The sequence below is a fragment of the Gorilla gorilla genome, chromosome 7 (genome assembly GCF_029281585.2).
Source record: "Gorilla gorilla gorilla isolate KB3781 chromosome 7, NHGRI_mGorGor1-v2.1_pri, whole genome shotgun sequence".
Classification (NCBI taxonomy): domain Eukaryota; kingdom Metazoa; phylum Chordata; class Mammalia; order Primates; family Hominidae; genus Gorilla; species Gorilla gorilla.
In genome coordinates, this window is record NC_073231.2 from 107,390,704 (window position 1) to 107,407,359 (window position 16,656).

The following is a 16,656-nucleotide window of genomic DNA, read 5'->3' on the forward strand; positions in this document are numbered from 1 at the left end:
CAAAATTTAGTAACTTTTAAACTTCAGCTCTTTTAGTGGATATGTGGTGGTGTCTCATTGTGCTTTGAATTTGCATTTCTTTATGTGTAGTGATGTTGAACATCATTTCATGTACTTATTTGGCCCTTCCTATAACTTCTTTTGTGAAGTGTCTATTCAAATTATTTGTCCAATTTTTAAATTGGGTTTTCTTCCTTTTATTAAGTTGTAAGAGTTCTTTATATAATGTGAATATAGGCCCTTCATTAGTCACATATTTTGCAGTCCATTAGCCTTTTTTTTTAACTATATCTTTCCATGAGCGACGGCATTTAATCTGATTAAGTCTACTTTATTAATGTTGTCTTTTATAGTTTATACATTTGTTATATCATTTAAGAAATCTTTCCCTAACCCAATGTCACAAACTTTTTTTGTTTTTTGTTTTTCTTTAGATGTTTATTAGTTTCATGTCTTTCATGTAGGTTTCTGATTCATTTTGAAGTAATTTTTTTTTTTTTTACTTTTTAAATGGTTTTATGTGCAAATAATGAACAGATGTTGTACCTATAAATTCTACTTTCCAAAAACACGAGCTTTTTAAAAGAAAACCACATAATAACTTTTAAAAGGCACTGGGATTCCTCTGCTTCTAGATCATTGCTAGGCTAGAAAAATAAAGTTTGTTCTACCAGGAATCACAAGTTAGAACTAAGCATTCTTCAAAGTGGAAATTCTAGACTATAGTGTCATTCCAGGCAAAGATTATTCAGTTCTCATCCCCAACATCCACAACTACCTATCAGAAGGGTTAAACCAGGTCAAAACAGTCCAGCATAATTAGGCTTCATCAAACAATGTCATTATGCTCTTCTAAGATGCAAATAAACCAAGCAGGAAATACTAAAATCAAAATAATATTTGACACTGTCATACAAATGGTTAGTTCCTTGTTGTATCCCCCTTCTATAACATTAATAAAGGGAACATTTTACTGCAAAGAATATCTTATTTTATACATCACTAGCCATGAATTTTTGCCATTAGTTATTGTACAAATGCTGTCTAGTGCCATTATCCAAATGGCATAACCATTTTACATCCACAATTCACTCCTATAGTTATAAGTAGAATTTTCATGATTTATGTAAGTACATCTATCAGTAAAGATTTAACACTGAGATGCAATCTAACATCTGTAATATCTGATGTTTTGTAGATGGCAATGTAGGAAAGATATATTTTAATCACTTTTCATTTAAGTGACCTTATGTAAAAAATAATAATTTAGCAGTTCCAAGTCTCCAAAGGGCATTTTCAAATGTACATAAAAGAAATGGTTACAGAGATTTTTAAGAAGCATCTTCCATGTCCACATCCTCTTGTAACTGTTGTACCATTTTCTCTTCCAACTACTTCCCTTTGCCTGCAAGGGGGGCTCAGATAAGATGGTTGTTTTGCTTTACTTCTTTGATATCCTGAACTTTTGTAGCTCTTTATTTTTCTTCGATCTGTTCATTATAAATTTAGCTTGGCGTTTCTGTTTGATTTCTTCAACTCTCTTCATTGAATCAATAGTTTTATTCCATAGCTCTCACTGGTATTCGATAAGTTCATTTCTACGTTTTTCAAATTCAAATGAATTATACACTGTAAGCCCTTTACCAGCTGCTTTCTGGAGTGCTTTGGTTCACCTAACTTTGCAAGGATTGCGCTTCTTTTTAAAGTTTTTATGACATTTAGATTTGCAAAATCTGAACACCTTGCAATTATTGCGGACAAACATCATGCCGTGGCCAGGGTAGATGGGCCCTGAACAAATATAACATTTCTCAATATGCATGTTGAACCCGTGTGGATCCCCACCAACCAAACACCAAGCTTGAGAGGTGATGTAATTTTTATATATGGTGTGAGGTAAGGATTGAGACCCTTTTCTCCATACTGATATCCAGCCATACTGGTTTCGTTGCAGCACCATATGTTAAAAAGATGATCTTGTATTCATTGAATTGCCTTGGGATCTTGGTAAAACAGCAATTTATGATATAATTGTTGGTACCTTTTCCAAATTTTGATGTAGAATATGTAATGTGTATTTTTATTAGCTCAGATCAGCTTCTTCACTGTTTGGGAACACTGCCTCTGCATTCAAGATGAGGGTCATTGGTTCTCTACTTTTCAGCCCACCTAGGCCAATAAAAGACAATGGCAGAAGGAGAGAATGTGTGGTTTTCCAGTTTCCTAAAGAGGAGTGAGTGTAGTGGCAACATGATAACATATTTAGCCTGCTGCCTATTTAATTTCCATTGGGAAAAATGCAGCTACCTGAGCTTGAGATTTCATCTTTAAGTAATAATATTTGAAAATAATTAATATTTGATGAGTACTCACTATGTGCTGGGCATCATTCTAAGGATATATAAGCCTCACAAAAGCCCTATGTGGTAGGTACTATTATTGTCATCTCTATATTCTAAATGAGGAAACTGAGGGATAGAGAGCATAAGTATGCTCATGGTTATTTAGCAGTAAGCGGGAGGGATAGGACTCAACCTAAGCTGTCTGGCTTCAGGACCTAAATCCTTAACCATATGACTACACACTCAGAGAAGCCTGGGGCCTTCTAATTCTCAAAGTTCCATTGCTTAAGACAGTGATTCACCAAAATCTTTTTAAAAATATTTGACTGTCCTTGGTCCATCTCAGTTTTTTTTTTTTAATCTTTCAGGTGAGCAAAGAGTACAAAAGGTTGATGAGCAGGGACTGGCTCTCTGCAAAGTTGCAGAGAGCAACTGTTGTATACTAGGACATAGAAGTTGCACTAGCAGCCCTGCCACTCCTGGCACCAGTCATTTCTGAGTGCCTGCTGTATTCTCTGGAATCAGGGAGTGATGAAAGTGACATATGATAAATTCCTTGTCCTTAAGAAGCTGTCATATTTCTTGGGTTCTGGTAGCTTTACAATCAAACTTTCAATGCTCTTGAAATTTAAAAAATGGTCTTAAAATTATCTTTCTTAGCTTCCTGTATCATATTGCTTAAAATAGTTAGCAAACTTTCTTTCTTTGTTTTTTTGTTTTTGTTTTTGTTTTTTGTTTTTTGTTTTTAAACTGAGTGAAGGATCTTGTAGAGTCTTTGGTATTGTTGATTATTTGACTTGCTCTTAAGTAGTGAGGGGTGCTTCTGTAGAAGAAAATAACTGAAATTATCACTCCATGATGCCATGTGAGGTACATGTTTTTTCACCAAAAGATTGCCACTGATGTATTTTCTCACACAGTGTAGAAATATTCCATTAGTCACAAAAAAGTGTATGGATGTGGTCCAATGTCAACGGAATCATCATGCTATTTGGGGGATGTGTTATCAGTTATGTTTGTATTGTAGATAAAGAGGCTTGTGAAAGGAAGCTATTGTATTTTGGGCTTTATTTTGAAGTAGATGAGAAAGTAAAGAAACTTACCAGAAACGAAATATAAAGACTATTCCCACTGATTTTGGTTGAGCTGCTGTCCTTGTCTTGGAAATCAGTGTTTACATGGCATATTGTATTTCAGCCTGGTGTAAATTAAATTGAATGACCTACTATGATCTTTAGCTATTTCATTGTCAACTGGTTATAAGATTAAGTGATTTCAGAGTAATTTCACCAAGAAAATTTCATTAAGGAAAATTTGTCTAAACTCGTTTATTCTAGGCAAACTATTAAAATACCTAGAACCCGGGTTGAATAATCAAATTTATTTTGCCATTTGAGACCAATTCTTCTGTGTGTATGTGCACGTGCATGTGTGCACAGTGGTAGCAGGGAAGGGAGTAGTTTGCTTTAACTCAGGCTGGGATTTTTGAAAAGACAGTGGTAGCATTAAAAAGTGCTTTAGACTGGGAGTGGTGGCTTGTGCCTGTAATCCCAGCACTTTGGGAGACAGAGGTGGGAGGATCATTTGAGCTCATGAGTTCAAGACTAGCCCAGGCAACATAGTGAGAACCTGTCTCTACAAAAATACAAAATAAAAAAATTAGCTAGGTGTGGTGGCATGCACCTGTAGTCCGAGCTGCTTGGGAGGCTGAGGTGGGAGGATTGCTTCAGTCCAGGAAGTTCAGGCTGCAGCAAGCTATGATCATGCCACTGCACTCCAGCTTGGGTGACAGAGCAAGGCCCTGTCTCCAAAAAAAAAAAAAAAAAAAAAAAAAAGCACTTTAATGGATGAATTTTAGCTAATTTTATCTATATTTTATTCTACATCCCCTTTGTAATAACATTTGGCAAATATGTGTTGATTTATACTGGGTTTTAGGCACTGTGGTGATGTGGAAGCTTAGGGCAAAAGGCATACTGGTTTCTGCCTTCTAGAAGCTTACAATCTGTCTGTATGTGTGAAGGGAAATAATGCTAGATGCCATTTATCGAGTTCTACTATGTGCCAGGCACCATGGCTTACTCATTTTACTTCTAATCCTTACTGTCATCATGCAAGGAAGGTGCATTATTTTTTCCATTTTACAGATGAAGAGACAGAGGTTCAGAGAGGTTAAGAAACAAACCAAAGATCATGCCACTAATAAGCAAAGAGTATAGTTGATAAATATACAATGGAGTGGTATTTAAGACCAAAAATATTTTAAGAAACATTTAAAAATTAAAAGATGGAAGGATTTTTATCAAAAATCATATAGATATATAATCATAATAAATCAAAATGGAAGGAAGAATTTGTTTATTCTGTACTACAATTTTCTATAAGTCAGTTAACAATAGTTTCTGGTTTAGGAACAAAGCAACATCAAGATCTCAGTGATTTAATACAATAAAATATTATTTCTTGCTAATAAAACACTGATGCATGTCTGTACAGTTCTTTTCCAATTAGTGACTCAGGAATCCAGGGTCCCTGCATCTTGTGGCATTATCATCTCTATGTGTGGTTTCTAGTGTCTCCCCAGCAGAGGAAGGGAGGCCATGGAGATGGCATACTGACTTGTAAAGTCATACTTTACTGGCTTTAGTCATATTGACTAGTTGACCTGGAAGTGGCGCAACTGCACCATCTCACATTTTGTTGGCTAGAACTAGTCACCTGATCAACATAACTGCAAGAGGGCCGAGAAGTTTAATTCTCCCATTAGTCCTCCCATGTGCTCAGGAATTGAGAAGAACTATTTATAAGTGAACATCGGACAGCTCTACTGTGTATTTCATAACTCAACTCCAGGCATGTTATTTGTAGAATTAACATAGTTTGCAGAGCATCTTGAAATGAAAGCAAATAATGACTATTTGTCATTATCTGGATAGATGTATGATCATTAGTCCATTGATTTTATATTCATCTAGTCTGAAACCGGAAGTGATCCTGGATCTAAACTCTATCCAACTTAATTGATTGACAGCTGGTAGTCCATTATCCTCCACACATTTAAAGGGCAAAATCTCAAAAATGTTGATTCATCTACTACATTGGAACATGGCCTCACTTCGGATTAATGCACACAGTTTTATTATGTTTATCTTAAACATATGATGCAGTGGCTATGATAACACCAAATTTCTGTCACTTTGTTAATGTGTTTTAGCATCAAGTAAAATTTTAGAAATTCTCTGGGATACACATTTTATACCTTAGGAGGATTTAAATCTATATGTAGTCCAAGTTGATAAGACTAGATCACTCATTATTTATATTAACATGGCATTTACTCACCTCATGCATAGAATGTCTATGAATGTCCCAGTTCTGTTAAAGCTGTTATTTAACTTTGCAGCACCATTTGACACTGTTGATCACTCATCCCTCTTGCAAATGCTCTTGGCTTCATGTCCACAGCTTCAGTTATCATCTGTGTCCAAAAGACCTTCCAATTTTACTCTCCAGCCCGGTCCTCTCTTCTGAACTAATATTTATTATAATGTAATAATATTTATGTTATAACTATAATAATATAATAATACTTATTTATATTATTATAATTAATATAATTATATTTATTATATCTAACTGCCCGATTGATTTTTTTACTTATCCCAAGTCGAACTTATGATCCTCCCCTATACAACCTTATCCATGTTTCTCTGGAAACATTGCACTCTGTTAGGAACATTAAGGTTGACTGCCAGTGATGCCAATTTTCCCTTTCTCATAGCAGTGAATTTGATGAGCTCATATAGAACTTTTGCTCTTCTTCAGAGTGCCTGCACACAGTTTGTAGTTTTTAAAATATTTGATTAGTGTTTTTTCCTACTTTACCAGAAGCTTCATGAGAGCAGGGACCTATTCTCCTTTTGTTCACCACTGTGTCTGTAGCACTGAGCACAGTGCCTGATATAAAGTAAATGTTCAATAAATGTTTATTGAAAGAGTGAATGAATAAATGATGGGACCTAAAAAATTGTGGCTAATCAAAGACAAGAAATGGTTTAGCAATTTATGATTTCCCTACAGTTAAAGAATCATTGTCTTTTTGAGACATATTCTTACCAGATATCTTGTCTTCACAACCCAAGAGAAAGAACAGAATTCCAATATTTGAGATTTAAATATGTTTACTATTGCCTAATGTCTAAGGTCCTTTAAGAGTAATCTACCAAGTGTATGTTAGCATACCTTCTTTACTATCATTTTTCTGAGTTCAAATTTACAGATGCACTGTATCAAATCACAGTAAACTACAGTGATGTTGGCTGTCTGACTGCCTTTTGGCATCCTACAAATTATATTAATAGGTCTCCGAGCAACTGTGGAAACTTGATAACTGTAGCCAGAATGACCTGAGCATTTTGATTCTAATTCCTAATACTAATTTACTTACAGCCATGTAACCCATCAATGTAATCAGGTCTCATCTAAAGGATGGTGATGTTTTCTGGGTACACTATCCATTTAATTCTTTTAAAATTATAAAGATAATGTAACAGAATTGAAGAAAAATTTTAAGCTTAATGAAAAGTAATATCTATGTTTGTAACATGGTAACTACAGTAGTCACCATTACTATAACATGGAACTGTGAAAAACGTTTATTTTTTCACAGTTCTTGTCCTCATGCATTCATGCATTGAAGTGGGATTCTGTATTTCAGCCAGCATGTAGTTGAGTCTTTCTGAGTCTGAAGATTTGTAATATCATACCTTCTCATGCCATCTGGGGGATTAGAACCACATAATTTACAAGTCCAATATGCTTTAGGAGGTTAGCCTATCCTCAGGCTGCAGAAATCTATGGCATGGATGGTAATTCATTCTTGCCATGTTTACTAATGCTGATTCACCATGGTTTTTATGGATTACTGCATATTCCTTCAAGCAAACACTTTGGAAATGCATCTGTGTCTCCAATATTTTTTTCATCATATTACCCTCCTACTCCAAAATTTTCTAATTCCTGACCATATTAAATGTAAATACATTTTCTTAAATCAGCCCGTCCAGTAGAGCTTTCTGCAATGATGGAAATTTTTTTAATACTATCCAATGTTAGTCACTAGCCAATGTGTTAATGTAGTACTTGAAATGTGGCTAGTTGACTGAGGAATCAGATGTTTAAATTTATTTCAGTCTAATCAACTTAAATTTAAATAGCACATGGAGCTAGGGGCTATCATATTGGGCAGCAAGACCTACATTTTCAAGTCCCTGCTAAATAACCAGGCAAGGCCTGTGTCCTTGGCCTCATGTATGCACCACATTTGTACTCATCATTTTTGTTTTGACTCATGGTGGCCCTCCCTTGCTTGGGTTACTTTCTCTCGGTTCCTTCAGTTAATCCAGGCTGTCTTTGACTTCCAAGGGTCAGAGCAAAGCTCACCAGCTCTATGAAATCCCCCTATAATTTTGCTGATCTTCCTTTCCTGGTAATGCCCAGTCCATGCTTTTCCAGTCAAGACACATGAATGAATGAATGATTCAACATAGACTTTCATATATAGTCATTTGCTGTATTTTAGTTTTTTTTTTTTAATGTGAATTTATTCCATCCCCTGAACCAATTTTTATCTCTCTGAGGCCAGGACAGTGTTATATATAATTTTGTGTTTCTTCTGGCACCAAAGCAGATTGTGAAGCCCCAGAAAATTCCCATTGAATGCTTTGCTGATTACCTAATTGATTGCAAAAGAAACACAAATCTGTACCTTTGATTCTCTGTCATGATTATTTAATCAGCCAACAATTATTTGGGCAATGTTCATGGGATTCATGTGGGTAAAGTTTGAAGGGAAGATAATCTTCTTGAATTCAAGAAGTAAGATTGGATAAAAAGAAGGATCATAAATATGTATGGAAACTGTGATATAAGGTATGCTGAATTCCAGAGATGATGGTTAGGAGTTGTGAGGAAGTTTGGAAAATAGCTGTGGTAACATTTTTCCTTTAGAAGGAAACCCTTGAAATGCCAGTCAAAGAATGCAAGTTTATTGCACAGAAATGAGAGGCAGGAAGGTTATCTCTTATGAAGAGACTCTTGAAAAATGGTCATAGTGAAAGAACAAGATACGTGGTCAATGAAATGCTTTTTCATCAGTGTTCTACAATATTCACTTCAGATCAAGAATTAGGGCTTTTGGTCATCTACTTTTGAAAAGGTTCTAAGATGCAGCAAAGCACATCCTATATGCACTGTACATACAATTGAACATCTTGAGACCCAAGCTTCTTTGTGTGTAATACTAAACTTAGTTTCCCCCAGAAAACCTACTCTTAACAATATTGTGATAATGAAGATCCTTAGAGAAGGGCACTGAATAGGGTCAAATTATTACTTTATAATAGTATTTATACATGTACATAGTGCTCACTATGTACCAGGCTCTATTCTTAGTAACTTCATTTTTTTAAGAAAATAGGGTCTTAATAGGCACTCCAGCCTGTCGCTCAGGCTGATCTGAAGTGACGTGATCGTAGCTCACTGCAGCCTTGAACTCTTGGGCTCAAGCGATGCTCCCGCCTCAACTTTCTGGGTAGCTGGGATTACAGGGATGAGCCACCACACAAAGTTAATTTTATTTTATTTTTTCTCAAGACAGGTCTTGCTTTATTGTCCAGGCTGGTCTGAAACTCCTGGCTTCAAGCCATCCTCCTGCCTTGGCCTCCCAAAGTGCGGGATTACAGGCATGAGCCACCATGCCCAGCCTATTCTTAGTACTTTTTAAAACTTATTTAATTCTTCTAATTATTACAAATAGAAATTTTATAGATGAAGAAAATATAGCATTTGCCTCATTTTATATAGGTAACAGGTAAAAGAGCTAGAACTTGACCCTATACAATCTTGCTTCAGAAACTATGTTCTTAACCATTCTACTGTATTGCTTTTTGCTGCGCTATATGACCTCTGTGTAATTCGTGTTCTGTTAATTCAGAATTTATGACATTTGGAATAAGTGTTGGAGACAATAGCAAATGGAAGAGATGTATTATGTATTTGAGGAAACAGCTTCCAGTACCTCAAACTCTGTAGGAACACCTGCAGACATGTGAATAACATACAAAGCACAAATGTATTTTCTGTTGAGTGTAGCTCTCAGTGAGGAGGTGATAGGTGAGTTCTATGACTACTTTTGCTGTAGTTGAAAACATAATATCAAATACATAACTTTATTTTCTAGTGAGAGAATAAAATAGTTTGGATACATTTATTATCATTTTTGCATAATGACTTACCTATTTGTTTTAATTCCTATGACTCATATTTTGCAGAAATTTCGGAGTGCTTCAGTTGGGGCTGAGGAGTACATGTATGATCAGACATCAAGGTGAGTTACCAGGAGATGCATCCTTAGAAACTGATTAACTGATAAAACTTTAAATGTACCTTCGAGTTATACCTTTAAACCTTTTTTCTTTGTAAACTTGTACAGAACAGTTTGATTTCCTTTGCCTCAGTGCTTTTTTCTTTATACAAAGGACTTCTATATCATTATTTCCAGTCTTGGACAATTTTCTGGGGCCTACACCCCTTTTTTTCCTTCTGTTGGCTAGACATTCTTTTGTAGGTGTTCCTCTGAACCTCATACTCATGTGCTTCCAGCCCAACAAGTGTAATATGAAGCTCCATCTTTTTTCTTCTTTCCCTCCTTTTCCACTTGTTTCACACCTGGTGTTCTGCTTCTATTTCCTATTGTGGCTAATGATGTACCCATTCTCCAAGCCACCCCAGCTAGAGGTAAAGGATCTGGCTTCTTTCCTGTTGGACTTTCTTAGCACTTGCTAAATGCTGAATTGTCTGTTCCACCTGTCATCTCCTTTCCAAGTTACCTTTGTCAACTTTCTCCTGAGCTATTGCAATACATTGGCTCTCCCTGCCAACACTTCTTTTTTGTTCCGCTGTGCACATAGCCAGCTACCAGCTATCATGCACTCAGGTGCCTTCCATGTGCAGCAGTGTGAGTAGGGTTGGGGATAAGATATAATCTCTCCTTACAAGAGGTCCACACTTTTGGAGGAGACAAATGTGATGACAGACAAATTGAAAAACATTTGCTAAGAGATGAGTCCTGCTACAGAGATATATAAAGAGCTAAATGGACCTATAGGCCTGCACATGTGTGTGGGAGTAGAAAGGTGTGTGGGGTTGAGGGCAAATATTCACAGGAAGTGGTATTTGAGCTGCATCTTGAAGGATTAATAGCAGGTGTTTTCTAAGGAAAGAAGGAAGATTAAGAACATTCCAGGTAAAAGAGTCATGTTTTAAGACCTTGGTTATGATCATGTCTGAAGACAGGAGAGAATGGCAGCTGGGTGTGGTGGCTCATGCCTGTAATCCAGCACTTTGGGAGGCTGAGGTGGGAGGATCACTTGAGCTCAGAAGTTCAAGACCAGCCTGGCCAACATAGTAAGACCCCATTACATTAAAAAAAAAAAAAGTGAGAGAGTGGCAAGAAATGAATTTATCTCCCCCATTTACAAAACTTACCGAAGATTTTATCATTTCAGGCAGAATTGAACTCAAATTCCTTATGAAGGTCATCAGGGCCCTCTATGTTTTGGTTCCTCTTTACTTAAAATCCCATCTCCCACTGTGTTTCTTGCCCCTTTGCTTTTACACATATGGCCCTTTTCCATTCTCCTGGTTTCCTCTTAAAGTCCTCTGGTTCCAATCTCAGGCTCCCCACTCATCCTCCCCAGATCATCTTATTTAGAATTCCTGGGGGCAGGAAGCGGGAGGCAAGGAAGAATGGACTTGAAATTGCCTTCTAAAATGTGGGAATAGGAGTCTAATTTGCGTGCTGTAAATCCAAAGCACCATGTCAGCAGCTGCCAGGCCAGTGGCAAGAGCAAGGACCTACCAGTGACTTGACCTCGTTTCTCTTTCCACTGCTGCCATGGTCCAGCAGAGCGAGCACGTCTCTTAGCCTCTCCTTAGCTGTGAAATGAGGAAGGTGGGCTGAATCTTGGGTTTTTATCCTGTGTTATGGGCAGGCTTGATGGACACAAATCCCTGAAATTATATTAAAAATCGTTTATGTTCATAAGTGCCTTTATCTGGGAAGGAAAATTCACTGCTTTCTTCATGTTTTCAAAGCAGTCTGTGCCCTAGACAAGATGCAAGCTAGTGGTCTAGGTGATTCCTAATAGCCTGTCCAGGTCTAAAATGTTATGATTCAATGGTACTGTGTTGAAATTGCTTTTTCAGACAAAATGACAATGGAATCAGTTCTGTTTTGAATGATTTATTTCCCAACTTCTTTTAAGACACATATTCTGGAATTTGCTTAGTTTATTAGCTTAAGTCTAAGATTTTTTATCATAAAACAGGAATATTATTCTGCCCTTCAGATTTTCTTCTTATTATAAAAGTTAAAAAATAAATAAAACATTACAGAAATATTTAACATAGAAAGCAAGAGCCCCCCATAATCCTGTCAGGAGGCCATTTTCAGAGATAAAGTTTGAGTCATCTTTGTGCCCAGCCTTCCAAAGACTATGAAATAAAAGAGCTAAAAAAAAAACACAATGGAGAGTTTCTGATGATCTAGAAAATATGTGGTGTTTGTTATTGGATTGTCACTGTGAGCCGTCCTGCAGTATAGCAGAAGTAAATATTTCTGAATGAATGTGTTAAACAAAAAATGATTGTGGTTCATACCTGTTGTGTTATTTTAAATAATTGATATACTCTTCGAAGTTGGGAAAAATCAGTGTTTTTCCTTTGTAAATTATATCATGTTTTTTAAAAAATGTGAGGGACACTATTTAGAGCAGGGATCTGCACACTTTTTCTGAAATGAACTAGAGAGTAAGAATTTTAGGTTTGGCAGGCTATCATCTCTACCACAACGACTCAACCTTGCTGCTGTAGTACGAAAGCAGTCATAGACAGTATGTAAACAAATGAGTGCAGCTGTGTTCCAATAAACCTTTATTTACAAAAACAGGCAGTGAGATGGATTTGGCCTATGGGCCATCATTTGCAAACCCCTGATTTAGAACAACCCTGCCATGAGTTCTTCCGCAGGCTTGAAAACAAGAAGCAAAAGACAAAAAGTACTCCCTGTTATTAGGGAACTAGATTCTCAAGTGAATGTTTGAGTTTTGGATTTTCATGTTTTGAGATGTTTTATAGTAAGATACAGCTATCTGTAACACCTTGGTTAGACAAAAAAAAAAAAAAGGTTAGGTATATACATGAATTGAACAAAATTATTTATTTAGTTGTTTTGTTGTTAGGGTAAAAATGGCAAATTCTATTAATTCTTAAGCTTCAAGCATTACCTAATTGCCAGCTAAGATCTACCAGGGGTTCTCCTGGTAGAGCTGTTTTTTGCACAATTGGCCAGGCACATCGTGGACTTTCCCCCCTTCCAAACCATCTGGTTTATGGGCCACTGTTAGAAATGTTGTATACATTGTACTAGCAATGACCTTTGATCTGGTCTCATCTCTTTTGCCATATGCTGTGTTTTGTCTCTAAAACAGTAAACATTGGTTAATATTCATGTGAAATGCTATGATGTGAAATTGGTCAAAAAAGCAGAAATGTCCAAGTGAGTGGATCTGACCGCTGTTTGTTTTCTTTCACAGTGGCACGTTTCAGTACACCCTGGAAGCCACCAAATCTCTCCGTCAGAAGCAGGGGGAGGGCCCCATGACCTACCTCAACAAAGGACAGTTCTATGCCATAACACTCAGCGAGACTGGAGACAACAAATGCTTCCGACACCCCATCAGCAAAGTCAGGGTAGGGGCCACATTTCTCAGATAAAGTACAAAGGAATCCGATGAACGGAATGGCTACCTCACAGCCTTGTGGAATGGCATGGAAAAAAAAAAAAAACCTTCAACATAAATAATTCTAGAACGAATGTCAGAGAGTTGGGGCAAGAGCACTTATTGGCTCGTAGTTGATCATTGTAATCAGTAACCAGTAAACCCCAGGGAAGGGATATGGTTGGAACACGCTGTCTGACTGTATCCGAGGAATTTTGCCGCTTCACTCACTGCTTATGTGCTTCCTCGTTGTTGTTATTTTCAATCAATTGATCTTAATTTTTCAAGTAAGTAGCTGTAAGTCAGAACCCCTCTGTGGGTGAGAAAGAGCTTTGTTCTATTCTGTAAAGGAAAATGCAGTTCACTCTGAATCCCTGGGCCTGGTGGAACTTGGTTTCAAAGCCTTCTGCAGCCCAGGGCTTTCTCAGGGTTCCAGAGATGAGACACGATCCCCACCAGGAGTCACTTGGGGGAGTTTTCAGATTCATGAGTATTATTTCTACTTGTGGGAAATGAAACTGGCTCTCCCTTCTCTGGAAGCCTGCCAGCTTCTGGCGTACTTGCTACTGCCAAGAAGGGAGAGGCCCGGTAATCCTTCTCTACTGAAAAGGAAAATTATAGCGCAGCTCTGAAAAGAGGTGGAAGGACTTTCTTGATCTGTTGTAAAATGATTTATGGTGTTGGGTCCATGATGCCCAGCCCACCTTATTTTAGTCACAGCTCCCTCCTCCTACCACTTCAGAACACTTAAGAAGGGGGCACATGGTGTGCCTACAGCGCCACAATTCGGGCATGCCCCCAGTGCAGATGGGGCACAGGTTCCACACAAGGCTGAGCTCACTGCAGTGAGAAAGTTGCTGGTGTGCTGTGTGCCCATCAGGAGAATTAGTAAGTTCTAACGCTGTGGTCAAGACTGTGGTGAAGAATATGCCATCACAATAATAATAACAAGAGTCATAAAATAACAATTTATATTTATTATCTTCAAGCGCCAGGTATTGTATTTGGTGCCATCTGTCTAGTAACTCACTGAAACTGACAACAACCCTATGAAAAAGGCACTGTTGTTTTTATGGTATTACAGATAAGGAAACTTGGTGATAAAGTTTCAGAAACTAGTAACCGGCCAAGAAAGGTGAGGGAACCAGGATCTACCCCAGGGCGTCAGACTCCTGAACCCAACTCTCTTTACTGTGAAGTTGTGCTGTGTTGAGCAGCATGGAGGGCTGAAGGCAGGGAAATGTTAGCCTGGATATATTTCTCTCTGGATATATTTCCTATAAATTACATCCTCCCCCTCTTGTATATGAGCATCTGGTAAGAAGACACTGAATAAATTTGCTTTTTATTTTTTAAGCCTTATAAATTCCAAGTGTTAGTATAACTCATATACACCCTCTTAACATCATTATCATCAACCTGGAAAAAATGGTGGGTGGTTAGTATTCTAAGGTCATGACAACAGTTTGGAGTACAGGGACTTTCCCAAGAATTCTACTTTGCTGAAATCATGAAAATAATTTAATAAGAAAATTTTATTTCTTTATGTTCCATTTTGGCTAAAGTGAAGAGTCCCCCCTTTCTTGTAAGGACTTCAACCTCCACCCTTGGAGACTAAGTTGGCGCCTCTCAGAGTGGCTCTTTCTTACTCCCCGGCTCTGGAGCAGGAAGGAGAAATGTGTTTGTCACCTATCAGCATGTATTTCTGAGAACAGTGTTTCATTCCAAGTCGAAGCATGTAGGGCGTGGTAACAACAGTTTCAAACTGCGTTTTCCTTTATCATTAAAGAAATAAATTTCCATACCAAGAATATGCCATTATTTATGCTAATGTAGACACTTGCCAGAAAAAAATATTACTTTAAATGTTATTTTTATTTCGCGACAAATAAATACCAGGAAGCCACGCAGTAAACTTTTACACATAAATGGAAAAGTTTGAGGCGTGGCAGAGGGTAGAATGAAAAGCTGGCTGAGCTCATAGTTGCACCAGCACAGAGAATGGTTTTCTTTGTTGTCATGTATCCAGTGCCTCTGAAGATCTCACTGCTTGTGAATTCGAAACAATATGGATACATATTTCTAAACAGTTTTACTAACAAACATCTGCTTTCTTGTGTAAAAATTGTTTACACATACTTTAGGCAAGAGCCAGATTTCAAAGTGACAGCCAGCCACCGGCATGTATTTGCTGTCTATTATTCGTCAGGTGCCAGGGTGAATGGCAGACACTGTTTCTGTCCTTGCTAAGTTTGATGTTAATTGGGAAGACATTGCCATTGGCTGAATAATGGTAAATAAGTAAATGACTACTAATGTGTAAACTGCTACAGAGGAGAAGGTTGTTTTGGTTTTGGTTTTGGTCTTTGAGACAGGGTCTCTTTCTGTCACCCAGGCTGGAGTACAGTGGCATGATCACTACTCATTGAAGCCTCAACCTCCCAAGCTCAAACGGATCCTCCTGTCTCACCAAGTAGCTGGGACTTCAGACGTGCACCACCATGCCTGGCTTTTTATTTTATTATTTTATTCGCAGAGATAGGGTCTCACTATGTTCCCCAGGCTGGTCTTGAATTCCTGGACTCAAGAGATCTTCCCACCTCAGTTTCCCAAAGTGTTGGGATTACAGGCATGAGTCACCCGGCCCAGCCCTAAGAAGTTCTTAAGGAATGAGAGTCCATGAAATATTTTTCAGGAGTAGTAGGAAAGTGCCTAAGAAGTGTTTTGGATGTGGAGTGAGAGGAGGAGTATTCCTGATACTGTAATTAAAGGGTTTTTTTTTGGAAGAGGGTTGTTTTTGGTACTGTCTCCATTTCATAAGTGACGGTGAATTAATGTGTATTTAGTTTAATGAGGCTGTTTATAATTTAGAACTGAAAAGAGTTTTGAATTCTTATTTCTGCAAGATATAATTAGTTTCTCAAGCTCATTTTTAAAGTGCGTCCACATTAGATTTAAATAGATATCATAGTCGCTCTTGCGTTTTTCAGTGTATGAAATATCTGTAGTTTAGATCTATGTTCACCAATATGAATTTGTCTTTCAGCATTTTCCTCATTTCCTTAGTATTTTTCTCATTAATTTTGATATTCCAGCCTGAGCCACTTAATTAGACCACAAACAGATGTTTGCTTCTTTACAAATGGCATCACATTTTATGTTTAAGGAGTAGAAATTTCAAAAGAATGCTTGTTTCCAATACAAGAAAAAAAAATTTGGGGGGGCGGGGGTTTCTGCTGACCTCACAAAATAATACATTTGCTGCTAATTGGTTAATCTGGTTGTTTATAACCTCCTGGTAAAACTGATGTAAGACTCTTTTTTTTTCCCTTTGTGCTTCAAAATGAATTTGAAAGACAAATTCATTTTTTAAGTAGGTCCATTTTATAACAAAACAGACCATACAACCAAGCTTGTCTGGGCTTTTCTAAAGCAAGAAAAGCAACATGACACAAACACACCTCTGGTAGAAC

General features: G+C 37.4%; 1 protein-coding gene and 1 pseudogene across 1 annotated transcript in view; one reads left to right on the forward strand and one right to left on the reverse strand.

The window, feature by feature from the left end:
* GRHL2 (grainyhead like transcription factor 2) overlaps positions 1-16,656 on the forward strand; it is a 183,491-nt gene that overhangs the window by 68,277 nt on the left and 98,558 nt on the right. Inside the window, exons 5-6 of the mRNA XM_004047391.5 lie at positions 9,674-9,729; positions 12,998-13,154. Coding sequence (XP_004047439.1) covers positions 9,674-9,729; positions 12,998-13,154 — 213 coding nt within the window. The remainder of the gene's footprint in view (positions 1-9,673; positions 9,730-12,997; positions 13,155-16,656) is intronic.
* On the reverse strand, positions 1,260-1,822 carry LOC109028119 (probable ribosome biogenesis protein RLP24; annotated as a pseudogene).